This window comes from Bison bison, unplaced genomic scaffold, assembly GCF_000754665.1.
Source record: "Bison bison bison isolate TAMUID 2011002044 unplaced genomic scaffold, Bison_UMD1.0 scf7180017864215, whole genome shotgun sequence".
Lineage (NCBI taxonomy): Eukaryota > Metazoa > Chordata > Mammalia > Artiodactyla > Bovidae > Bison > Bison bison.
This window is the reverse complement of record NW_011494787.1, coordinates 4,828,102-4,854,533: the sequence shown is the minus strand read 5'-3', so window position 1 is coordinate 4,854,533 and position 26,432 is coordinate 4,828,102. Positions and strand designations below refer to the sequence as shown.

At 40.5% G+C, this 26,432-nt stretch overlaps 1 protein-coding gene across 1 annotated transcript; it reads right to left on the bottom strand.

Moving 5' to 3' along the window:
* QTRTD1 (queuine tRNA-ribosyltransferase domain containing 1) lies at window positions 1–26,313 on the bottom strand. The gene is made up of 9 exons (XM_010845353.1): window positions 26,219–26,313; window positions 19,916–20,137; window positions 19,094–19,149; window positions 16,801–16,877; window positions 13,387–13,599; window positions 8,942–9,141; window positions 6,428–6,579; window positions 3,950–4,067; window positions 1–2,016 (listed from the first exon to the last, which is right to left on the bottom strand). Exons 2-9 carry the CDS (start codon window positions 20,113–20,115, stop codon window positions 1,785–1,787), a joined length of 1,248 nt encoding a protein of 415 aa, XP_010843655.1. The 5' UTR covers window positions 20,116–20,137; window positions 26,219–26,313; the 3' UTR covers window positions 1–1,784.
* Between the last annotated feature and the right edge of the window lie 119 nt (window positions 26,314–26,432).

Here is a 26,432-nt window from a genome sequence, read left to right as displayed (position 1 = left end):
TTTTATATGGATTCTAGGATATTTATTAATACTTCTCCAACAACGGGCTTGACATTGAACAGGAATATAAACATATGAACAAGTCCAATCCAATATATTTCATAACAAGAAGATTCTTGAGAATAGAAATTCTGTCTTTTGTAAGTACCCTTGCCATTCATTGGAAGAGAGGTTACAGGGGGATCTATGAATTCTGAAATTCATGAACTTTGGAATTCACGTACATTCTTAAACCACTAATAAAAGAAGACCATAGAGATGGGCGCCCAACATATAAAAATATAGTAACCACATAATAATTAAAAACAATGTTCAGTAGTGCCCACTAAAATGAACAAAGAGGAAAATACAGCATAAAAATATAAAACAAATATTTTATACCTTTACAAACAAAACAAAGGCATCTTTTTTGTTCTGTTGTTTTATAAAAACTATGTGTGAAACACACACGTATGTGTATTTTTACAGGAAACTTGACAAATATAGAAAAGCACTTATAAATAAAAATCACCTGTCATACCATCAACATGAATGTCATTCCTTTGACAAGAGCAGAAAAAAATTCATAGAATGAGACGTGATCAGGGAAGGCCTTCCTAGCCTCAGGACCTGCTGATGCCAATTTACCAACCACTTCAAAATCCATGGGCCAAACCTCTTTTTAGGCTCTCAAATATCTCCACTGTTGCCTGACTCCTGATACCACTGTATTTCAAATCAAGCCAATAGTGATCAATAAACAAGGATACATGTAAAGCTATGGTTCTAATCTAAAACTTCTTGTTCCCCAAATATTAAGAGCTGGATGGAATCTTAGATTCATCTAGAGATTCATCTAGTACTCTTCACTACACCTGTCCCCATTATTCAGAAGGAAACAGGAATGGGGAGGTTAAGTGATATATACCCAAGTGTTACAGCTGAGTAAGTGAAACCCAATCCCCTAACAGCCAGGCCAGGGCTCCGTCCAAGTGAACACACAGTGACTGAATCTCCCTAAGTGATGGAACTTCAGTCATTATGTGGCTCGACTATGAATGAGCCTGAAAGGCAGACCACAGTGGATCTGTATGACCAGATGAAAGCTGCAATGCAAACTTTCAGCTCCACACAGGCAAGTGTGGTGACTTTAGGGAGGAAAGTCACAGAAAGACCATATGGTCAAATGAAGAGTGTGCCCTGCGCCAACTGGTCATTGGAGCAACGTGAGAGCTCCACATTCCATGGAGATGTGAGCCTGGTGAAGTCACAAGAGTCATTTCTGGTTGACTGGACTGCCAGGACAGCTTGGGAGGCAGAAGAATCCAAAAGAGGCCCCTGAGAATATTAGGATAAAAATGAAGAAAACTCTTGAATCAGCTAGATTCCTCTTGGTCAGCAGGCACATGTCCACAGAAGTCATACGACTTACGACCAATCATCTCCCTTCAAGTTCCAATCCAACGCAGTGAACCCTCAGATTCTCATCATCCCCACTTCAAGGCTGTCCTCTTATATCTAAAGCTTTTATCTTTGACTAAACAAATCTCTATTGACTAAAAGAGTGTAGAAATATGAAAGGTCATGTTTCAATTTCTTCTGATCAATCTAGGTCATTTCAGTTTTAAGAAGTCTCTTTAGCCTTATGTGGGCAGAGCTCAGTACAGATGTTCCTACTTTAAGCAGACTTCATTCTCAAATATAAGTGACTAAAGTTTAAAGTTTTGATCACTTCTGGCTCTCTTCTTCCCACATCACAACCGTGGTGCAGGCTTGATGTGAAGAGTCAGACTGGGTGCCACGTCTCAGGAGGCTTGTCGGCAGATGAGGTCTTTCAACTGAGCCAGTCTGTCACTTTTCAGTGCTTCCCGGATGGAGTGGAAAAATCCAAAGTAGTGTTCAAAGTTGTGCATCATAAGCAGGACGCCAGCCAACAGCTCGTTGGTCACCAGCAGATGGTGGATGTATGCACGAGTGTGGTTCTTACAGCAGTAACAGGAACACCCTCTCACGAGAGGACTGAAGTCCTCCTGGTACCTGAGGAAGGAAGTTACAATGATGTTCCACAAGAAACTGACAACCCAGACCACCTATTCTGCTGGCACATAACCAACAGTCAGTAACACAACTAGCAAACGTAGTGCCAGGCACCTGCTGAAGAGGGCAATGTAGTCAAAAGGTAATGGAGAGCACAGCGGGCCAGGAGATTCAGAAGTCCGGCTCTGATGGATACAGCCTCCTAGACCAAGGCTTACCAAGGATCAGCAGCAGAGTCACATGCTCGCTGCCTCCTGCTGAGCACGGTTAGTCACACCGTAAAGGCACACAAAAATGTGAGGAGACACGGTTCTGACGAACGACACTCTTCTCCCACTTGCCATCAGAACTATAAGATTAGAAGAGACGGTATGACCTTTTACTTGCAGAGCTTTTTGCAGTTTACAAAAAACTTCTGTATGTTCTGTCCCATTTAATCTCTGCAACCACCCGTGGAGACAGACATTTTTTCTGTCACTTTACCAATGAAGACTGGCCAATGGGGCTAAAAGGGAAGGCCCTGGAGCTACAATGACCGGGCTTGTTTCCTGGTTCACAATTCAACTCTGGAAAGTCACTTAACCTCCCCCAGGTCTGTTTTCTCATCCGAAATGTAATCAGGGAATAACAATGCCTTATTAGTGCTTACCTTATAGAGCTGTTACAAGAATTAGAATAGTTAATATAGTAAAGGACACAGACAGGCACATGCTAAGCACTATATGCACTATCTTTTATCAGCTATGAAAAAGAAGTTAAACGACTTGACCAAAGTCACACAGTCATGAGCAGAACCACAATCTGAATGCCAAATCTCCAAAGCTTCAAATCTATTGCTGATAAATATGGCAGTTTCCAATGACTTCCACAATGTAAAGGGGATTTTAGTAGTAACCATTTATATCACCCTAGCTTTTTAAAAACAGAAATGAATCTCTTCGGCTATTTTTCAATAAGTCAAATATGGTAAGCATCAGCATTTCAGACCTACAATCAAGAAATCGCTACAGAAAGAAGAACTAAGAATTTCGTATTCTTTCATAAATTTTCAAGTTTGTACTGTTACTGCTGCTGCTGCTGCTAAGTCACTTCAGTCGTGTCGGACTCTATGTGACCCCATAGATGGCAGCCCACCAGGCTCTGCCAACCCTGGGATTCTCCAGGAAAGAACACTGGAGTGGGTTGCCATTTCCTTCTCCAATGCATGAAAGTGAAAAGTGAAAGTGAAGTTGCTCAGTCGTGCCCGACCCTCAGCGACCCAATGGACTGCAGCCTTCCAGGCTCCTCCATCCATGGGCTTTTCCAGGCAAGAGTACTGGAGTGGGGTGCCATTGCCTTCTCCGTGTACTGTTACTAGATAGTAATAAATAAGTCCGAGTCCCTAAAATGTCCCTTTACATAAGACCAAAAATACCCCAGCATTAAAACAAGTATACCAAGTTCCAGAAAAACCACTTACTTGTTCACTGATTATTTCCACTTTTGGCCAAATACAAAGTTACAAGATATCTTAGTTTAGTCTTTATAGAGGCAAATACTTTATTTAAGATTTATAATTTGTATATAACCAAGATGGCTTAAATCCCTTAAAATTTAAAAATCTTGTTGTATTTTATCTTGAATTCTTATTTTACACTGTCATTATTTAAAATAATCATAAGAAATACCAAACAGTGGATTTGGTCTAATCCTCCTGACAGCTCTTCTAAAACATTAGTTATGAAGCCTCAGTTTTCTGACAAGACAAAGTACACAAATTCATCTACAGAAAAAAAAAGAGTTCTGCTAGCATTGAATTTGAGAAGGCCCAAACAATGTCCAACTATAAATATTTTATGAACTCATAAACTGAGAAGGGAACAGTTACATAAAACTTTTAAAACAGACTGAAATTAAAAAGACAGAAATCAAATTTAAAAAAAACAATCCTTACTTTTTTTCCTTCAGATTAATTTCAAATGATGTCATTTCTTGGTTGCAACTGGTTGTTTTACTTTTCTTTGTTTGATCCACATATTTTATTTCTTCCTGTGTTCCATTTTGTTGTAATACTGAGGGCAAACCAATAAGAAGTCTTGAATGAAGGTCAGGTAAAGAGGGCCACTGGTAGAATTTTTGTTTTAGTTACTATTTCAGGTCCTTTGACCCTGTAATTCCACTCCTTAGAACTTATCTTAAGGAAATGCACACACATTAAAAAAAGGAACATGTAACAAGGTGAGCACTGACCTGTAATCCATAGTATCAAAACCTGGGGATTCAACTATGTCTAGTAAAACATGGCTACAAGTATATATCTTATAATCTTACTCTCAAGGAATGATTTTTTAAAAACCAGCTGGGTGTGTGTATGTGTGTGTGTTTAAGACAAGAGGGGGAGGGAAAGAATAAATGTGTGTGTGCCTGTGTGTTGGGGTCATGTCTTATCATAATGTACATGCAAATTCATTGGGATTTGTAACTGCCTATATTACAGATTAAAAGTAGAATATGGTTTTAATTTATGTATTCTGTATGGAGACTCTGGCCCTCCAGGGAACTCAGTTAATCCAGAATTAAATGGGAATTTGAGTTGTGCCCTTGAACTCTTTGCTTTAAGTAAGAACATTGCTGGAATTGCAACAGAAACACTAGTTACTATGCAAAGAGCCAGCCAGAGTGCAAGTAGAGAAGTATTTCTGGGAACAAGTAATAACAATGCTAGGCCCAAGGAAAATGGGCAGATGGTCGCAGGAAGGTAAATTCGCCCAGGTGAAAGGAAAAAGCGATGTAACCTGAGCACTGAGCCCATGGCTATTCTAATTTTGCTGCCATTACTGGCATGCTGACGTGGAAAACCCTAATAAAACCCTGGCTTTTGAAAAGTCCTTGTCACTGGGGAAATTGCTGCCTACATCAGGCAACTAATCCTTGTGGAATTTTCACTTTGAAATTGGCAAAAAGCTCCAATTTACTATGCACATACACAAATATGATTCATAATAATACTTTAATAAAAATGTTTAAACTCAGTTTTTCCAATCATGAAGAAATCTGGCTTTCTCTGGCCCAAAAGGAACTGGTTTGTTCCAGAGAACTCAATACCAGGTTCTCTGTAGAGCTTTGCATATTCACAGTGCAGATTGACTAACAATCACCTATGTGCTGGCAGAAATAATTTCACTTGTAAATGAAGCCAGGAACATTTATAAAGTGTTTACGGCACACCTATCTATATACCAGAGAAGGCAATGGCACCCCACTCCAGTACTCTTGCCTGGAAAATCCCATGGATGGAGGAGCCTGGAAGGCTGCAGTCCATGGGGTCGCTGAGGGTCAGACACGACTGAGCAACTTCACTTTCACTTTTCACTTTCATGCATTGGAGAAGGCAATGGCAACCTACTCCAGTATTCTTGCCTGGAGAATCCCAGGGAAGGGGGAGCCTGGTGGGCTGCCGTCTATGGGGTCGCACAGAGTCGGACACGACTGAAATGACTTAGCAGCAGCAGTATCTATATACATATGTTATAGTCTGTCTAAAAGATAGTAAACCTGGCCTCCTCTGCTTAAGAATTTGATCAACTTGATTGATTTTGTTTCCAGAAGTAATTCCATTTAGATTAATGCTTAAGTTGTGTTATGGAAGTGTAACAAATCCTGAATGAAATTTTCATGACTGTGGGGAATAAAAGTCTCTGACCCTACTCAAATTTAAGGGGAGCAGCAGGCGGGAAAGGGAAGCACACTCCGAAGGCCAGAGGGCAAACGGGCCCACAACACGCTCCTGAAACACTGCAGAGACACTTCGAGGGACCCCAACCCAAAGTCTGTCTCCCGGTTCCTTTTCCATTGCCAGCTAAACATTAGGATCTGAAACTGATTTTCTTGACTTCTGAATAACTAAACAATAAAAGCAAATGGCAGTGCTTCAAAGGGAACATTAGCAGAGGAAAACAGCTTTCACATCTCAGTATGAAAAAAAAGGCAAAGTAACACTAAGATAAGAGGGGGTGAGACTCCCTGTATTTTAGCATGAGGTTTGCAAAAAAATAGACAAGAACTCCTTTGTGAAAAAACGAATTAACTTTTACCAAGCAGTTCAAAGGTTTTCTTTTCTTAGATTTTCATCACTATTCATTCACTCTGAATGTTCTTTTTTTTCTGGCTGTTAATAGAAGAGGTTTTGTTTTTCTTGGTTCTGCTCCCTACAAAAATCACTTCCGAATATTGATGAGCTATGTGTGTAGTATTAAGTGCCTGGTTCTGTGTGCCAACATGCCAGGGCGTACAGATAAGAAACAAAGACGTAGTTTTATAAAAGGCTGGCTTTACAGTATGCACATATTTCTGGTTTGTGACTCAAGCCAAAAGCTGATAGGAAATAGAAAGAATTTAAGGGTGACACAGAGATTAACTTCAAAAGACCTACATGTCTCTTCAGGATTCGGCTGGTAATCAAAGCTGAAAGTCAGGGCGCATCCCCGCTCTGTCACTTGATAAGGGAAAAAACTCTCAAATAAGTCCACTCCTCTTTCAATACACTCGAGCACCTCATCTGGCCGGCTAACACCACAGATGAGCCTGTGAAAATAATACGTACAGTGACATGAGGACAATGCCAGGAATGAAATCAGAGTCTTTCCAGAGGGCATTAACAGTAATAATAATGAAAATCATGGTTAGCATGACAGGCAGCAGATAAAGAGGCGTGGCGGAGACTACAGAGCTTTGGCGGCAGAAACCTGGACTGGAATCCCAGCTCTGCCATTTATTTACTTGCTGTGTTACTTTGGGAAGGTTTCTTAACCTCTCTGAGTTTTGGTTTTCCCATTTTAAAAACAAAAGCAAGAATACACATCTCATAGACTGGCTGTGAGGATGAATGATGTACTTGAAAAAGCAGAGTGTAGTTTCTGACTCCAAAGAGACGCTAATAAGGGTTAGTTTTCTTTCCCCCTCATCCCTTCTGAAACAATCTCCAGAGTCTTGGACTGAACTCTGTAGCCTTTCTATCCACTGCATATGATTTTTTTTTTTTTTTAGTGCAAAGCTGTGTGCTTTATTTCCCCTTCAAATACTCTTCCATGTTTTAACTGTACTTTGCTTATAATTCTTTTTCATTGTTGGCTCAAGAAAGACATTTTTACCTACTGTATTCTTCATAGCTCCATTTACAAAGCAATTCTTACTCTCGGAATTTCAACTCTGCCCACAGGATCCAAGAATCTAGTTAGCTTTCTTTATGCCTCTTTATATTTTCTCCATTAACAAAATGTCTGCATGGTGGAATAAGATGGTATTTCTAGAGGCAATAGGTAATGCATTCTGAGAATGTTAATAATATTCAACTAGGTTTTTCCACTAAAACAAGATGGGGAGATGCAATAGATCAGGGCTGGCTGGCTGCTATTTTTTATGTTTGTTTTTCTACTCATAGTCCCTTTTATAAACTGGCAGAGAAAAGCTTATAGACTCCCTGATTTCTAAAAGAAGTCCAAAAAAAGGCTTATGTAATATTAAACAACCAGAACCCTTAAATATATGCTGGTTTTTCTGACTACAGTTTCCTTCAAGTAATGTCATGTTTTTAGAACTCCTCTCCAACTGAAGCTGGCATTTCTACACACTTAGAGAAAGAAAAACAATCCCAGCTTTCAAATCCAGTAACAGACATCTGTGAGCATTTAATTCAAAAGAAGTCCAGAAAATGACTAGAAATACTAGTGCTGAATTGTCATCTGCACCCGAATGAAATAAGCACAGGAGGGAAAGCAATGAACACAGAGGGCTAGGATAAAACTGGGGCGAGGGTGGGGAGAATGCTGGCTGGGGTGCTGGAAATATCTTGTTCTGGCTGGTGTTTACAAGCATATACAGGAATAAAAATTCATCAAGGCATGCCTAAAATCCATATACTTAACTGCAAGCTATACCTGGACTCTTTTTAAAAAGTAGTAAAATTACATACATATATATATCACTCAGGGTATCCCAGGTGGCTCAGACCATTACAGGTAAAGAATCTGCCTGCAATGCAGGAGACCTGGGTTCAGTCCCTGAGTTGGGAAGATCCCCTGGAGGAGGGCATGGCAACCCATTCCAGTATTCTTGCCTACAGAACCCCATGGACAGAGGAGCGTGGCGGGCTACAGTCTATAGCATCGCAAAGAATCGACACAACTGAGTGACTAAAAACAGCACACATAATATTACTCATCAGCCCGAGGGGTATAAGCATTACCCCATAATCAAACTTCTTAATGTATCTGCAGGAAAAAAAGCATGAATATTCATACCAACTGGGATAAAAGACTACAGTCTTTAAAAAAAAAGAAAGAAAAAAATGTGGATAGTCTGGTAAGACATCAGCTGTATGCAGAAACTTACAGATTTTTTTGCCTTAAAATCCTGCAGATCACTCTTCTCTCTAGCACATAGTGAATCCTGTGATGGATGGAAACAGCCAGCCCCACTCAGGCTGCCAGTTCCCCTGATTTCAAAAAATACTCCTCCTCACTACCTGCCTCAAATCTAAGAACCTCTTAAAGGTCCTTATTGATAGAATCCGTTTTCATTCCACTGGAGATCCCAGATCTATCCTCAGCTTTCTGTGATTAAAGCCAGAGTTCCATGTGACTTTCTACCTGTCCCCAGGTTATAATGAATAAAGAATATTATTTATATTTGGCACAAGAATGAGGGGGAATAATATAACACTTGCCCTCACTTACAAGAATCAAATAAACTAACTCACATGGCACTGTCCTCTGGCCTACATTCTAAAATCAAAGGCAAGATGGCCTTGATGGAAACACCCCCAAGCAGACTCAGCCCAGAAAGAACATAATCAAAACATCAAAAGACATGCCCATGTAGAGACTGCATACTACACTGCACATTCTGCAGCCCACCAGGCTTGGCCTGCATCCTCCTGAACACTAGCCTTGGTTTGTCCTCGGGCAGCTCCGCAGTGACTGATGACAGCAAGTGTAGTCTAGTTTCCAGGGTCGCTGGATTCCCCTGAAAGCCATCCAGAAGGAAACCGCCAACAGGCCGCTTGGCTGTTTCTCGAGCCGACCTCAGCCTCTCCTCTGTCACGTCTCCACCTTCGATCACTCCAATGATCGAACTTTTCTGGAGGACCTAAGGTGAGAAAGGATTGAACATTTTTAACTGTTTTCAGTAGTGGAGACCTCTGTTTAAATGAGCATTAGCTACCGGAAGCCCCCTGAAGAGACGAGATCTCAGCTGAAGCATGCAGGGGAATAGCACACTCTCCTTCCTGAGAACCTTTAGGGTTCCAAAGAACACAATCTGAAAGCCATTCAATGAAGAAAGAAAAGACTGAAGAGAAACTGAGACAATCAACATAGGCAGTCATGCTTTAGCTTAAACACACACCAGGAAGATACAAGAGGAAAAGAACAAAAGCAACAGCTTTCATTTGTAGAAATGGTTCTCCTGGTTTACTCTAGGCTACTTCTAAATCTCTTAGGACTCACAGACTTAGAAAACAAACTTACAGTTGCCAGGGCAAGGGATAGTTAGGGACTTTGGAAAGGTCACATACACACTGCTATATTTAAAATGGATAACCAACGAGAACTCTGCTCAATGTTATGTGCCAGCCTCAGTGGGAGTGGGGTTTGGGAGAGAATGGATGCATATACATGTATGGCTGAGTCCCTTTGCTGTTCATCTGAAACTATCACAACATTGTTAATTAGCTATACCCCAATACAAAACAAAAAGTTTAAAGTTTGGGGGGAAAAAAAAATCTCTTAGTTATAAATAACATTAGGAACTGTGACACTGGGTTTCGCTGGGACAACTGATTGTCCATTTGGAAAGAGATAAAACAAAAATCAGTACTGTACACCATTCTCAAACATAAATTCCAGATGGCCCTAAAGATCTAAGCATAAAAAATATAGTTATACAAGTATTAGAAAGACAGATTTAGTATTTTTATACTCTTGGGATAAGGTAGGCCTTCCAAAGCAAGATAAAGCTTTGGAAGGAAAAGGAAAAGGCAGACATAATTGAGCACAGAAACATTAAAAAAAAAAATCCTTAATGAAATATACTATCAACAAAAGTAAAGGGGAACATACTCTTTGGAGGGATAGATAAATGTCTACACCATGGACAAAGCTCCAATAAATCCTCTAAGCAAAGGACAACCCTACAGACATCTAGGCAAATATGTGAATATGAACTTCAGAAAAACACATCCGGAGAGCTTACTAAACCTCACAAGGAAATGAAATCTGGAAATAATTACATACCATTTTTTGCCCATCACACTGACAGAAAAGTCTAAAGATAAAAATCAACACAGTGGAGGAAAAAGGGTTAGAGAAACGGCACTTACATACCCTTACAACTACAGAGAACGAAAATTAGTTCACCTTGCCTTATGCTGGGCAAGCACACAACATCTACCAGAATGTCAGTACTTTTATCTTTATACATTCTAAAATTCCACTTCTAAGAATATCACCTACAAATGTATTTATTCATATGCACCAAAGTTTATTTTTGGTGCATATGAAACAAAGATGTGTAGAATAATGAAAAACTGGAATCAGGCTAAACATCCATCAATAGAGTAGAGGCTTAAGTAAAGTATAATATGTTCATAGCATGGCTTCCTACACAGCTGTTTTAAAAAGAAAGCAGAACGTATAGTAATATATACACTAACAGGAAAATAATTTCAAGACATTGTTAAATAAAAACAAGCAAATTCCTGAAAAGATGATCATATTCATGTAATAAAAACCAGAGTCATGCATATATGTAATAATTATGTGTATGTAACTATAAAAAATAAGGTTTACAAGGAAAAATACCAATCAACAGTGGCTCTTCGATAGAGGAAGTGGGTGGGAAGGGAGCCTGGAAGGCTATAAAGAGGCTAAAAGGCTATGTTCCTCCTGCTTCTTGGTTTAAGCAGGAGGAACATAATCAGACTATTCCTCCGGAAAGAAGACTTCAGCTGCTGGGCGGAGAGTGAACTGAGCGTGACTGTGATTAAAGGATGGAGTAGAGATGACTTGAATCACTGGCGAAGACGAAGAGGATCTGGACTGAGGCAGTAGTGATGGAGTGAAAAGGAGACAGAGGATCTGCAACCTCGTCAGGAAGAACAATCAACAACTCAACACAACCTGACTGATTAGTTTCCTGGGGAGAGGACGCAGACAAAAATAGGACGACTCCTGGCTCCTATTTCAGATGTCCAGGGAGATGATGAGAAGAGCCAAGACAGGGAATCCTAGGACACCAGTGGAGGGTGAGGGAAGATGATTATTCTGTTTTGTGCACTCTGAGTTTGAGGTATCAGCCACTGAAGATACGGAATAAAAGTCAGGGCAATGTATATACTGGTGCGACGGCCCAGGCTAGACAGCAGGAGGTGCTTGGCACAGGCCTGCCACTCCCTCTCCTGCTGCCATGCTAGACACAGCCAGGAGACTCTCCTCACCCTGACGCACCGTGCACAGCTCTGAGCACCTTGAGATGAAACCCATTTACCATCCCTGGCCTCGGGAATACACACAGAAGGAAGAAAAGCTGACGACAGAATCTTGAGGAGCCTCGATACTTAAGGGCATTCAGAATAAGAGGATTCAATGGATAAGAGGAAGAAATCACAGGGAGAGGAAAAGATGCTTGCAGACATACAAAGCAGACAGTTACACAGGCCTGTTCCTTTACGTGACTGGCACAGCCCCATCTAGGAACTTGTTTTCATGGGTATAAGAAGTGTAACCACCAGGGACTTGCCTGGTAGTCCAGTGGTTAAGAATCCACCCTGCAATGCAGGAGACCCAGGTTCAATCCCTGGCCAGGAAAGTAAGACCCCATTTGCTGCCAGGCAACTAAGCCGGCACACCACAATTAGAAAGCCCACGCACCACAACCAAAGAGCCCGCGTGCCACAACTAAGACCCGATGCAGCCAAATAAATAAGTAAATAAAAAGTATAACCGTATTGTCTAAAATGGAACACACTTAAAAGGGGGCACTATCAATAATCCTGTCAAGACAACAGCATAAGGGGGACAGGGAGGGACCCAGGCATTCGCCCAACCCACAAGAACAATGTGAAATGGTGTGGCTGACAACACACAAGAGGGATTTGAGGCCTTTCTAATAATCACACTCTGTCACACTCCCTGTCCTCCTTTCTACTCATCCAAACATTACTCATCCTACAAGGATAATTACCGGCCGAAAACAATCACTAGCAAATAACTGTTAGCAGAGCTAACAATTCAGAGCCGCAGCAATGTCCCCACGCTGAACCCTTACTCAGATACTAAGAGTTCTATCAGAATGACAAGTAAGCTTCCTCTAATTATTTCATGTATATTAAGTTGATTAGCCGAAGTACGTTTTTTATTAGTAAACTCAAAATAATGATCTTTCTCAAACTCCATGTACTTTGCCACAGTGGGCCTGCTCGTGGCTCAGGATTACTCTACACAAATGACTAGACACTAAAAGTCTCTCCTCCGATCGCTGTCTCCCATTCTCCCACCTCCCCTGCTCTCTCCTAATGAATGCCTTCCTTTCCAGCTTTATTAACTCTGCTATCAAGACCCCTTATTCACTACCACAGCTTCATCTTCACCAGCTCATGAGATGATGAGGTTACTATGCCTTCAGGATATAGAGCCAGAAGGGGCACGTTGCAGACATATGTAGGGAACTGAAGCCAGGGTGGAGTGAACAACTGAATATTAACTGGATACTAAAAAGGGTCTTGAAAGACTCAAATCTCTGGGCAGAGGAACTGGGGACTGTCACACAGGGAGAACAGTGCTGAAGGAGAGCCAGAGGAAGAGCAGGTGTGAGGAGAGGAGATACTGAGTTTGTTACCTCTGAGGTGCATGAGAGGAATAGTCTAGTGATAGAACGTAGCAAAGGCCTGTGGCTGTGTAACTCTGAAGCTAAGGAGAGTGATCTTGATCATATACACAGTTTTAGAATTTTCAGCAATTAAAACTAAGGGGAGCTTGCCAGAGAGAACATATAGTGTGGGATGAAAAAGAGAGCCTAAGACATCCTGCTGCTGCTACTGCTGCTAAGTCGCTTCAGTCGTGTCCGACTCTCTGCAACCCCATAGATGGCAACCCACCAAGCTCCGCTGTCCCTGGGATTCTCCAGCAAGAACACTGGAGTGGGCTGCCATTTCCTTCTCCTAAGACATCCTAAAGAGCAATAAAACATTCAGGGAAGAAAAAAAAAATTAGGAGAGTAAAAGAGACCAAGAAGTGAAGAGCAAGAAACAGGAGGAGGGGCAGAAAGGGCGGTATCACGGAATGTAAATTAGCTAGAGTTCCCAGGAGAAAGGCGAGGTGAGTGGTGCGGCTTTACCTCTGACTCTTCCTGTAGCTTCAAACAATTATCCAGGAAGAGAAGCGATCGGTCAACAGATTTTCTGGCTCTTTTTATGGAAGTTGCTTCGTTGCAAGTTGCCTCTCCATCTGAAATGCACTGGAACCAGTCTGGCTGAAGGGCCTGCTGAATGGCCATGAACTTGGAGGCAGTCATTTCTACTCGTCCTCCAACACCCCACACAGACACTGACTGCCATGGAACAAGGTGAGAGGAATTAGCAAGAGTAACGTGCAAATAAAAAGAAAATAATAAAATGATTAAAGCAATTCTAAATTCAATTCTTCTTTACAGCTGGAGAGATGGTGGCAAATGCAATCTTCTAGACGTGGTGGGTAAAGAGGTTTCCCATACCATATTCCAAATTTTCTAAGGACCTGAGAGCTCACAGTGTCCTTCAATGTCCATTCAAGCCAACTGCTCAGTTATCGCCCAAGAATTCTGTGACTACTTTTCCAGAATCCCAGTCTTTCTCTCTCTTCCACCCCATGCTATTTCTGATTATACCACAGACTGATTTTTTTCTTTCAACACATTGTTCCTTTTGATTGGGATGGCCTTCCCCTACTTCTTTGCCTGGTAAAATACTATTCAAGACATAAGAGTTTAGATGCCATCTTCTCTACTGTGTTCCCCAAACTCTACTAGGCATAATCAATTGCTCACTCTTGTAAGCTCTATCAGCAATTTGTATTTATTTCTTTCATAGAAAAGATAGCCTTTATCACACCATTGTATATTTGTCTGAACCAAGTATCTAATATCATGGTTGTGCCCCAAACGCAGTCTGGGCCTCACACATTATAAATGTTTCAGTTCAGTTCAGTTCAGTAGCTCAGTCGTGTCTGACTCTTTGCGACCCCATGGACTGCAGCACACCAGGCCTCCCTGTCCATCACCAACTCCCAGTGTTTACTCAAACTCATGCCCCCTGAGTCAGTGATGCCACCCAACCATCTCATCCTCTGTGATCCCTTTCTCCTCCCGCCTTCAATTTTTCCCAGCACCAGGGTCTTTTCAAATGAGTCAGTTCTTCCCACCGGGTGGCCAAAATATTGGAGTTTCAGCTTCAACATCAGTATTTCTAATGAATATTCAAGACCGATTTCCTTTAGGATGGACTGGTTGGATCTCCCTGCGGTTCAAGGGACTCTCAAAAGAGTCTTCAACACCACAGTTCAAAAGCATCAATTCTTCAGAGCTCAGGTTTCTTTATAGTCCAACTCTCACATCCATACAAGACTACTGGAAAAACTATAGCCTTGATTAGATGGACCTCTGTTGGCAGAGTAATGTCTCTGCTTTTTAATATGCTGTCTAGGTTGGTCATAACTTTTCTTCCAAGGAGTAAGTGTCTGTTAATTTCATGGCTGCAGGCACCATCTGCAGTGATTTTGGAGCCCCCCAAAATAAAGTCAGACACTGTTTCCCTATCTATTTGGCATGAAGTGATGGGACCGGATGCCATGATCTTTGTTTTCTGAATGTTGAGCTTTAAGCCAACTTTTTCACTCTCCTCTTTCACTTTCATCAAGAGGCTCTTTAGTTTTTCTTCACTTTCTGCCATAAGGGTGGTGTCATCTGCATACCTGAGGTTATTGATACTTCTCCAGGCAATCTTGATTCCAGCCTGTGCTTCATCCAGCCCAGCGTTTTTCATGATGTATTCTGCATATAAGTTAAATAAGCATGGTGACCATAAACAGCCTTTATGTACTCCTTTTCCTATTTGGAACCAGTCTGTTGTTCCATGTCCAGTTCTAACTGTTGCTTCCTGACCTGCATACAGGTTTCTCAGGAGGCAGGTCAGGTGGTCTGGTATACCCATCTCTTTCAGAATTTTCCGCAGTTTATTGTGATCCACACAGTCAAAAGCTTTGGCATAGTCAATAAAACAGAAATAGATGTTTTTCTGAAACTCTCCTTCTTTTTCAATGATCCAACTAATGTTGGCAATTTGATCTCTGGTTCCTCTGCCTTTTCTAAAACCAACTTGAACATCTGGAAGTTCACAGTTCACGTATTGTTGAAGCCTGTCTTGCAGAATTTTGAGCATTACGTTACTAGTATGTGAGATGAGTGCAATTGTGCAGTAGTTTGAGCATTCTTTGGCATTGCCTTTCTTTGGGATTGGAATGAAAACTGACCTTTACCAGTCCCGTGGCCACTGCTGAATTTTCCAAATTTGCTTGCATATTGAGTGCAGCACTTTCACAGCATCATCTTTAGGATTTGAAATAGCGCAACTGGAATTCCATTACCTCCACTAGTTTTGTTTGTAGTGATGCTTCCTAAGGCCCACTTGACTTCATATTTCAGGATGTCTGGCTCTAGGTGAGTGATCACACCATCGTGATTATCTGGGTCGTGAAGATCTTGCCACCTCTTCTTAATATCTTCTGCTTTTGTTAGGTCCATACAGAGTCTGGGCCTCACACATGATGAATGTTTAATACATGTTTACTCATTAGACATAGTTAGATACAGAATTATATGCAAAGACATAAATCTCGTAGTACACAAGAATCTCTGTATGTTCCTTTGGTTACTGCTTCCCCTACAGCATCTCTCTTCTTAGAATAGATGTACATAATTGGAGGACCACATACAATCTTTTTCATCCTGCATAACACTGTTTGAATGAATCCGTTCTCCCTTATAAATGGAATAAGCGAGGTCAAAATTTTCTTTTGAATTCAAATTGCAAAATAGAAAGAAGTGTAAAGAGGAAGACAAATTTTAAAAAAGGTATCTTAGGTAAGATTAATAGACGTTGTTGATATCAATAAAGTGGGTGAAGAAAAAGTAACTGTTTGTGAAGCAGCAGTATATACTGAAGTCTTTCCAGAACATTGTCCTCTGGGACAATGCAATGGGGCCGTATCTCCAATTAAAACTTTTAATGAAGTCCTTTGGATACTGTTTTTGACTAGCTAAAACCTCTGGCTATGGGTTCAGATTTTTCAAATTCTGTTCTAAACAGCAGTATTATACTGAAGTCCTACTATATATAGTTATACATGTGATAACACTCATCAGCAACTTTCCCTACTTTTCCTGAGGTTGTTAAAACTGCATATAAAGCATGGTACCAAAAGAGTATTTTTTTCTACCATTATAGCAATTTATTTTGGGGGCATGTACTTGACCTTTCTCTCCTCCCAACGTTTTGGCAACAGTCAAAAAGCTGAGGATACATTCCTTACCTTAACTCATCCGTGGGCTGCCCTACAAACCACACCATCCCACGATAGTCATACAAACAAAGAGAAGGCATGAAGGGATCTGGAATGGGTCAGCATCCCAGGCAGTGGAATCCTTGGATCTGAGGGATCCAAGGGGCTGACTTCCTGAGACAAAGCTTCAGCCTTGAAGGACCTTCTGAGAACATACCTTATTTGTTACATATCCAGCTGGGCAAGGGCTGACTGGATCATGCAGGGAACAGTATAAGAGTGATTCTGGCATGCCTGTATAAACAGAAAAAGAACCCCTAAAAGCACTTCCATCAGCAATTACACAGTGCTGTAACTGACAGCAGCTTCATAATGTGGCTTCATATCCATTAGGACAGATACTGCTGCTGCTAAGTCGCTTCAGTCAGGTCCAACTCTGTGCGACCCCATAGACGGCAGCCCATCAGGCTCCCCCGTCCCTGGGATTCTCCAGGCAAGAACACTGGAATGGGCTGCCATTGCCTTCTCCAATGCATGAAAGTGAAAAGTGAAAGTGAAGTCGCTCAGTCGTGTCCGACTCTTAGCGACCCCATGGACTGCAGCCTACCAGCCTCCTCCGTCCATGGGATTTTCCAGGCAAGAGTACTGGAGTGGGTTGCCATTGCCTTCTCCAGCAGGACAGATAAAGTAACTCTAAAACAGAGTAAATTGCCCACACCCGACCTTAGAATTATAGGAGGCCTGTCAACATGAATGAAGATTATTTGAAACCTACAAATCCAAAAGAAGAATTAAACGTTCATGTCTAATGACACTGAGTTGCTACAAAGAAAATGTATAACCAGAAGCATGATACAATGAAAAGTGATTAATGAAATGCTGACCCTACTTGATTTGTTTTGAAGAAAATAACATTAAGTTCATTCTCAATAAGGTACCATCCAAGGGGTACTTGCTACTGGAAAGACAAAATTATACAGTCAACAGGTAACCTTATTAATAATAAATGGAGCCCATATCATGGGTCCCTAAGGACAGAATTATAGAAAAACTATAGGACACTGCAAATGGATCTCCTTTTCAGTAAGTTTTATTGACTCAAGATGACAGTTTCTTAGGTTTTTTTAATCAAAAAGACATTCCTTAAAAAAAAAAAATATTTATTAACTCATACGTACTTAAATTTTATATGCCACATTTTCATAGGAAAAAAATAGGATTTTGCTGAAGACCAAAAATATAAAGCAAACAACAAAAATCTCTGCAATTCTCCACCTTATTTTCTACAATTGCAATTATTACAATTATCTCTAGAAAGCTTATATTAGCTATTTTCACTTAATTATATGCTTGGATACTTTAAAGCCAGTTATTAAAATTGGTCTCAGATCAAGGGAAATGGTATTATATAAATTCCTCTATGGAGATACAGGCCCTTGTGACAACCAAGTCATCATGCGGTTTCCCTCAGAAGTAGCAAGACTGAATAACCAATGGAAACGGATTTTCAGTCACTTAAGTGAGTCCCAGACACTGAGGAAAAGCTTCAGAAGAAAACTGTTTGGTGAAGAGTTGGTTCTCTGGCTGTCACTGCTAAGCTTTTCCTATAAATAAATGGACACATATACTGGCATTTAAAATTCTATTTCTGGAACAGAAGACGATATTAACATATCAGAATATAGGTGAATATAAACTCTTCATCCTCTGCCATGTTTTAGGCTCAAACATGACAAGCCTGCTTTGGGTCTGAGGTGTGTTCCACGAAGTCCCTCACCTCTAGGTCTCTGCTCTCCTCCTGGAGCGCCACCCACACCTGTCGACCACCACCACTACACCCACCTCCCAACCTTGCTTACTCCTATTCCTCCTTGACCCACGAGGTCTCTATTCTGACCTCCATTCACATGGACTCTACAGCAGGTTGTATGTTCCTCCCTCTAGGCCCTCACCATACATGTACCTACTCCCGATCCTGCAAATGCAGTCACCACACTCTATTAGAACTACCTGTTTATCTTTATGCCAACTAGGCTCTGAGTTTCATTAGGGCAGTTAATTGTTTCCTACTCATCTTTGAGGAGAAGGCAATGGCAAGCCACTCCAGTACTCTTGCCTGGACAATCCCATGAACGGGGGAGCCTGGTAGGCTGCAGTCCATGGGGTCGCTAAGAGTCGGACTCGACTGAGTGACTTCACTTTCACTTTTCCTTTGTGCATTGGAGAAGGAAATGGCAACCCACTCCAGTGTTCTTGCTTGGAGAATCCTAGGGACAGGGGAGCCTGGTGGGCTGCCGTCTATGGGGTCGCACAGAGTCGGACACAACTAAAGCGACTTAGCAGCAGCAGCATCTTTGAATCCCCAATGCCTATTCTTAGATGCTCAATAAATGCTTATTATATTCATGAATGAGTAACTGTATACATAAAGAGTCAAAAAACAAAAAGTATCTTCAACCTCCAAATTAATACACCAGAAGGCACATGCAAATAACTTGATTAACTTTTACCTATAAACTTTCCAACTCCTTCCTTATATTCTGCCAAGACTTCATGATGTTCTGCCCTATAAGAAAACAGAAAAATATGTAACATAATAATGAATCATTCTACAGATACTCTATGCAACAACTGAAGCCCTCTTCTCCTCAGCCAAATGAGCCACGTGACAGTAAGCGTAGTCTCAAGACACCAAGTACAACATATTCAGGAGTCCCCATTCATTAGGTTGGGTTCATTAGACAGGGCGAAGGTCTTTAATTTGCAAGTGGCTCTGTGAGAAAGAGAAACTGGCAAAGATCAAGGGCTTCAGAATATCTAGATTTTCTTCTTCCCCTTGTTCCTTTAAAATGACTGTTACTAATACAATCTTGCAGAGTAATTTGATCAAATAGCAGATTTTTCAATTAGGGATAAGGTCAGTATGTACATGACACAAAATGACCTCAACTCTATTAGTTCTGTTACCCTAGAGTAGAACTGGCAAGTACACATGCAGAGACAGAGGAAACTCTGAGGCTGGAGCACGAAGACATCCCTGCGGTCCCAAGTTTAGCCCCTATGGGGCATTATGGGCACCATCACCCCTGGGAACAGTGGCAATGAGGGTGGTATGGAAAAGCAAAGCAGCTCTAACATGTAGGTCTGGCCTGTGCCTTCCATGTTATGGTCAGATGATGTATAACATTTGATATCTCTCTTCTGATTTCACTATAAAAAGCCTACACATTTTGTATACAGAAGCAAAAAAAGTCTTTCTCTTTACTGCAACTTAGTAAGGTAAACAAGCTGCTGCTAAAGTTGACATGTGAATGATCAGGTCTCATACTTACAGTGAAGATAGTGTAAGCTGAGCCATGGCAGGAACCCCGTGGATTTTATGCAGCGTGTGATGGGTCAGGTGGGGGGCAGAGCCAGCCTTGGTGTACAGAAGGCAGCCTGGGATGTCCATGGTGCGGTCCCCTGTTTTGCCAAGGTTTTTTATTTTTCCGAGGCGACAGCCATTAACCACCTTGGTAAGATTTAGCTTCATCTCAAAGGGATTCCTCTAAGTCCTGATAAGAAAAGAACATTACATTCAGAAGTTCCATGACGGCTAAAGGCTAAACATTTTTGAAAGAAAGCAACTTACAGAAAAATAAATAACATGTTTCATATACTTCCCAGTCTAGAATTTTTTTAGATATCAGGAATAGGGGGATGGGAAATGACAGAGAGAATAAGGTACCTTTCCCAAAGTTGCAGAGCAATATGATGACATCATCCATATTTAAATTCAATCAGGGAAGTTTTGTCTCAGCTGATGAAAACCAAACAAATGGAAGGACAGAAGTAAAGACTAATCATGGGAAGGACACTCTGAAGCCAAGGCTTACTCTCAGCTTTGAAAATGTGTATATAGAAAGGTCACACTGCTTAAGAAATACTATTTTGATCTATTTTTTCTTTCTCTGATTTGAGAGGATACTAGGCAACATAGTAAATCTTCCTAACACATAATTAAATGAAGGAAACAGGTTCCAAAGCAGCATTCCACTGTTTATTAAAATATATGGAAGAATATATAGGCCTCACAGGTGGCTCAGTGGTAAAGGATCTGCCTGCCAATGCAGGAAGTTCAGGAGACTCGAGTTTGATCCCTGAGTCAGGAAGATCCCCTGGAGAAGGAAATGGCAACCCACTCAAGTATTCTTGCCTGAAAACTCCCATGGACAGAGGAGCCTGGCAGGCTGTAGTCCATGGGGTCACAAAGAGTCAGGCACAACTGAGCATGCACTCATGGAAGAATATATATTGAACAAATAAACAGAGATTATCTCTGAGAAGTGGGATTATTTTCCAACTTTGTTCTTAAAAAAGTAGAGGTGAGAAACTGTGGTGCATCAATGCAATTCACAAGCAAAGTTGCTTTTACAATTGGAAAGGAAAAATATTTGATTAAAAATAAAAGATATACTTTCTAAATACCACAGATACACAGGGGGGAGGGAATCAGAAAACATTGTCAATTACTTTGTTGGATTGTCTTAATTATTATTCAGTAAAGCAAATCCCAGGCTCCAATTCTTTAAATGCCCTGTAAAACTTGGTAACCAGGCATGGCAGATCATTTGCAAAATGTCACTGGATATCCAGCATTCTGAAATACCAGTGTCTCTACAGCAACCACTATATCCTCTCAAATTTTTGCAATTTAGGTAAGGCCCAGGAGGATCCCAGGGACAGGGGAGCCTGGTGGGCTGCCGTCCATGGGGTCGCACAGAGTCGGACACGACTGAAGTGACTTAGCAGCAGCAGCAGCAGTTTTATTAATAGATAAATTAACATGGCTCTCTGAGTGGCTCCAACCTTAGATCCTATCCTCTTAAGCCACACTGAAAGTCAACCAATGTTTAAAAGATGTTTTACCAAATAAATAAGCACTATCTATCATGAATTAAAAAATATTCAGAAATGCAAATATTCCTTTTTGGTAGTCATAAATTCTTATATTGAAATAAAATAATTAATCCTTGTGAAATTTAGAAACAAGAGTAACTACTTTCTATATGGTCCAATAAATGATTTCATGTTAAACATGAATTATGTTTGGCAGAAACTAACACAATATTGTAATTACCCTCCAATAAAAAAAAATTTTTTTTAAATAGTATGAGTATTTCAGGAAAGGCTGGTCAATTTTCTATGACTCAACATTCATTATTTCAAGTTATCACAAATACAGACATAAAAGTAACTCTGGGGATTTCCCTGGTAGTCCAGTGGTTAAGATTTCGCCTTCCAAAGAAGATGATTTGGGTTCAATCCCTGGTCAGGAAGCTACAATCCCACATGCTTCGAGGCCAAAAAACCCAAAAACAAAAAACAAGAATATTGTATCAATTCAATGAAGACTTTAGAAATGGTCCACATCAAAAAAAGAAAAAAAAAAAAGTCTTATTGGAACCCACACAAATAGATAGTGTTAAGGGGCTTCCCTTTGGAGAAGGCAATGGCACCCCACTCCAGTACTCTTGCCTGGAAAATCCCATAGACGGAGGAGCCTGGTAGGCTGCAGTCCATGGGGTCGCTAAGAGTAGGACCCGACTGAGCGACTTCCCTTTCACTTTTCACTTTTATGCACTGGAGAAGGAAATGGCAGCCCACTCCAAGTGTTCTTGCCTGGAGAATTCCATGGACAGAGGAGCCTGGTGGGCTACAGTCCATGGGGTCGCAAAATGTTGTACATGACTAAGCCACTTTCGAGGGAAAAAAGTTGTGCTTTAACAAAGGGTAATAAAAAAGCTACTTTTTATAAAACTGTGTTACCACATATTAAAACTGTTAAAATAAAAGGAATTTTATACCAAAAAATTAAATATATTTACAGGCTAATAAGAATGTAACTCAGAAAATACAAGAGAAGAGTCATTAGTTTACAAAATCATATTTCTTATTGATTTATCAAATAATACACATAATCTTCTGATTTCAAGGGATAAAAATAGTTTTTAAACTAACAGAGCTCTGAAGCCATTTACAGCAAAGTTAAAGAATGTACTTTGCAATATAAGTTCTAGAGACTTGAAGCAGGGGGAAGCATAAAGGTGAGAAATTCACTTTAAGGTTAATTAATCAACCCTATTATTCTATTAGAATCAACTAACATCAAACAATAGGTTTTTGAGACAAAAATAAGAACTAATGAAAATTTACTGGACCAAGGTTACTAATACTGCAAGAACTTAGCACTTACTACTGTCCCACATATTTTCAGAAAGGCCTATAGAGAAGAATTTGCTGGTTCCTCCACTTACTCCAAAAATTCTGTCTCATCTAAGTGTTTAAGCTTTGTCAAGAGTTTCAACGTATACACATGAGTTGACCATATAAAAGGAGAAACAGCCTTTATTGGATAAAACTAGCATGTTTGAAAAAACGAAGTTTAAGACTCTACAAGGCTATCAATTTTTATTACTTCTCCTCATCAAATCCTTTCATTTTTCCAGTTTATTAATAAATAAGACTGACAAACAAAGCTGCTGACAAGCATAAGACAATGTGCTTTTCCATGTCAAGTTAACTCAATTTCAGATAAAAACAATCCACAACTCTTTAATAAACCTCTGTTTAACACCCCAGGTAATGAATGATTGCCATTAGACTTTAGAAATGCTGAGAATAGTTAAGTCTGACCATTACTACCAGAGACGCTGCACTGAGAGCTTGTCATGAACTTGATGATCCCCTCTGCTGTTCCACAACTGACTCTGAGGCTGAGATTAACCAGAGTCTAGAACCCAGGTCTCTGCCCGGAGGCCTGTGCTTTTGATTACATCTTTGAAGTGAGATAACATAATGTTTGTATACACATATCTCCTTTTGCCACTCTTTCCCCAAAGAAACATCTTCCTTCATTCTTAACCCAAGGTCGGTTATTACAGGTCTGCGTTAGTTCTAACGGACATCAGCCACCACGCTCTTAGATGTAGAGATGGCTTCTCCTGTGATACGATGTAAAGTTTAATCTTCAAACTTTTAAAGATGAAATTCAAAGTCCTCAGCTTAGTGTCCTGAACCCACTTGGTTTTCTCCACAGTATGGGACTCTAATGGAATGCACTCACATTCTGCAGCTTAGGGTTTCTTAAGAGTCCTACCCTAAACAGTGAATGGACACGGCATCAAAGAAAAAAGTAAGCGAGGTAAAGTAGACAACTGGGTTTACGGAAAAGTATTCCAATAGATAAACTGCTAGTGGTGAATCTCTGTATTGTGAGGATGAATGCAAACATTAAGAAATCTGAGGAAATCATCAGAGAATGTATTTTACCCGGAAATCAATATTTAAAAAATAACATGCAACTTTGTCCAGCTTTGAACCCACCTTTCCTTTCTTAATTACTGATCAATTTGTGGTTAGTACTTTTATAATTGCACCTCTTTTCTAACAGCTCAAACACAAAAAGCTTTTATCATGGAGTAATGTAAATATAATATATATACACATACACATAGTTTTAAAATATGTTTTTGGAGTGATATAATCTACTACTCCAAGCAAAGTTCTCAAGAAACAAACCAACAGTCTCCAAAGTATTAAATGGTTTTTATTTGGCCCTTTTCCTTTTCACTTGCTATAAGTCTCTTCTAAGATTTCTGGGGTTATGCTTTTCTTGGTATACAAACATCCACACTTTCACTTCCTGGTTAAGTCTTAACCATTAGAAGAGCCATTTGGAAATAATGGTTAGTGGAAAAACTCTTAATCACTTTAAGGACAAGTAGTCGTGCCTTTACAAGGGCTAACCAAGATTCCCTGCACCTGTGGCAGCACTGTACCTGTCTTAACACTTCCACTGTCGCATATTTCTCCCCTCCCTCTATTCCCTTATGAAAGAAGGTTTTTTTAAATTTTTCTTCATCAATTCTCTACAGACTGTCATGGGAAGATGACTTCAATATGTTGAGGGAAAAGAGCAAGCTTAGGTGAACACATTTTTTGCAAAAGAAAAATTGCATATATGTATTTATAAGTACACACACAAATACACACTCTACACTGTATGTGCATATTAAAAAGTGTGAAGGACTTCTAAGCAATATGGTGCACTGAGCTAACTAAGAAAGACATACAGAAATGATGGACTTGAAAACTCTGAAAACTAGTAACAGAAGATGAGACTATTCAGAGGTAGTATTCGAAAATTCTTTCACTATTTTGGAGGAGGAAAGAGATCAATAAAAATGTTAAACTTTAAGTATGTGTGTTTAAATTTTTTAAGTAACCATTAAAACTTACTGACAATGGATAATTCCCAAACCCACTGGGGAGAAACAGGGAAGGATAAAGAAAAATTGGTTAATATTTAAAGGCAAGAAAGAGGAAAAGAGACCAAAAAGCATATCAAAAATAGAAAATACAGAATAAGATGGCAGAAATAAGTCCAAATATGTCAGTAATCATAATAAAAGTTAAAATTAGCATAACCTACTTAAAGATATAACAACAGTAGCAACATTTATTGGGTTTTTACTATGTATCAAGTACTGTTCCTCACATGCTAACTCCACTAACATGTACTGTCATGTCAATCTAAGACAGATGCTATTATTAGGAGCATTTTACAGATGAAATGAGGCTTAAAAAGTCACCATTTAGGAAATGCCAGAGCCACTTAAATCATAGAATTCTGCCTTTTGAGCCTGTACTTTAATAGGCTGGTAGTCTGTTAGAAGTCTCATCTTGTCCATAAATATATGCAATGCTTACATACTAACTGTAATGTTAAGATATAATTTTCAGTCATATTTTCCATTTTGCTATAGTGTTATTGGTGACATTCACTGAGCTTAATTTACCCGTTGAAGCTAACTACTTTATGATATTGCATAGCTTGGATGTAACACAATTTAATCAACCATCACCCTTCCAATGAAAACTCAAGTTACAGAGCAGGTCCTATGATTGGTGCAGTAGTCTGAGGGCAAAGCTTCCCTGATCTTTCACAAATCTCAATTCTAGTTTACGTTTCCAAGTAGAGGTCTCTGCATACACTGATTTTTACTGGGTACCACACTCTAATGATTTAGGTACTTTTGCTCCCATTTGAGTAAACTGAGGGTCCGAGAGTTATTAAACATGTTTCCTAAGGTCATACGACTACAAAATGACTGGGCCCAAAGCTGCCAATCTAAATCTCTACTCTGCCTTATGAACCTACATATCCCAGCATGGACAGTTCCCGGGAACACCTAGGCTCAGTCAATAACGACGGCTTTAGCTTCACTCCATGAGCCATCTCCAGGGGCACCAGACTTCGCGGAGTGCTTAGCTCAGGTGTTCGAGATCGGTCCAACCCTCCCAAGCACCCTGGACAATCCAGAAAAACTTCCGCATGGGAACTTGACCCTTAAACAGACGCTTGTTGAACGGAGACACTTCTCTCTGAGATGAGATGAGGCCACACGATTTGGGAGAATCTGGATTTACAGAAGCCAGGACCCACCAGGAGAACCCGAAAATGAAAGAGACATGGCGGGAGGACAATCACAGTTACTGCAACACAACCAAGAAGGATCTAGACGCGACGCAACGCGACGCGACTCTCTCGCAGCAGCCCCCACTCACTCGAAATAGGGAAGGGAGGTACTTACCTGCAAACCTCCCAACTTTGGGAAACTTGAAACTCCCTAGGTTCTCGCCTTTAGCTACCACGTGTACAGCTTGCAAAATTCTCTGCCCCCGGAACCACCGCCTCCGATGCTAGAGCCAATCAGGGAACATTGCGTCATCACGGGGCGCCAGGAAAAGGCAAAAATAATTGTAAAGCGAACACTGGTGATTGGAAGGCGGAGAAACAGCTACCGT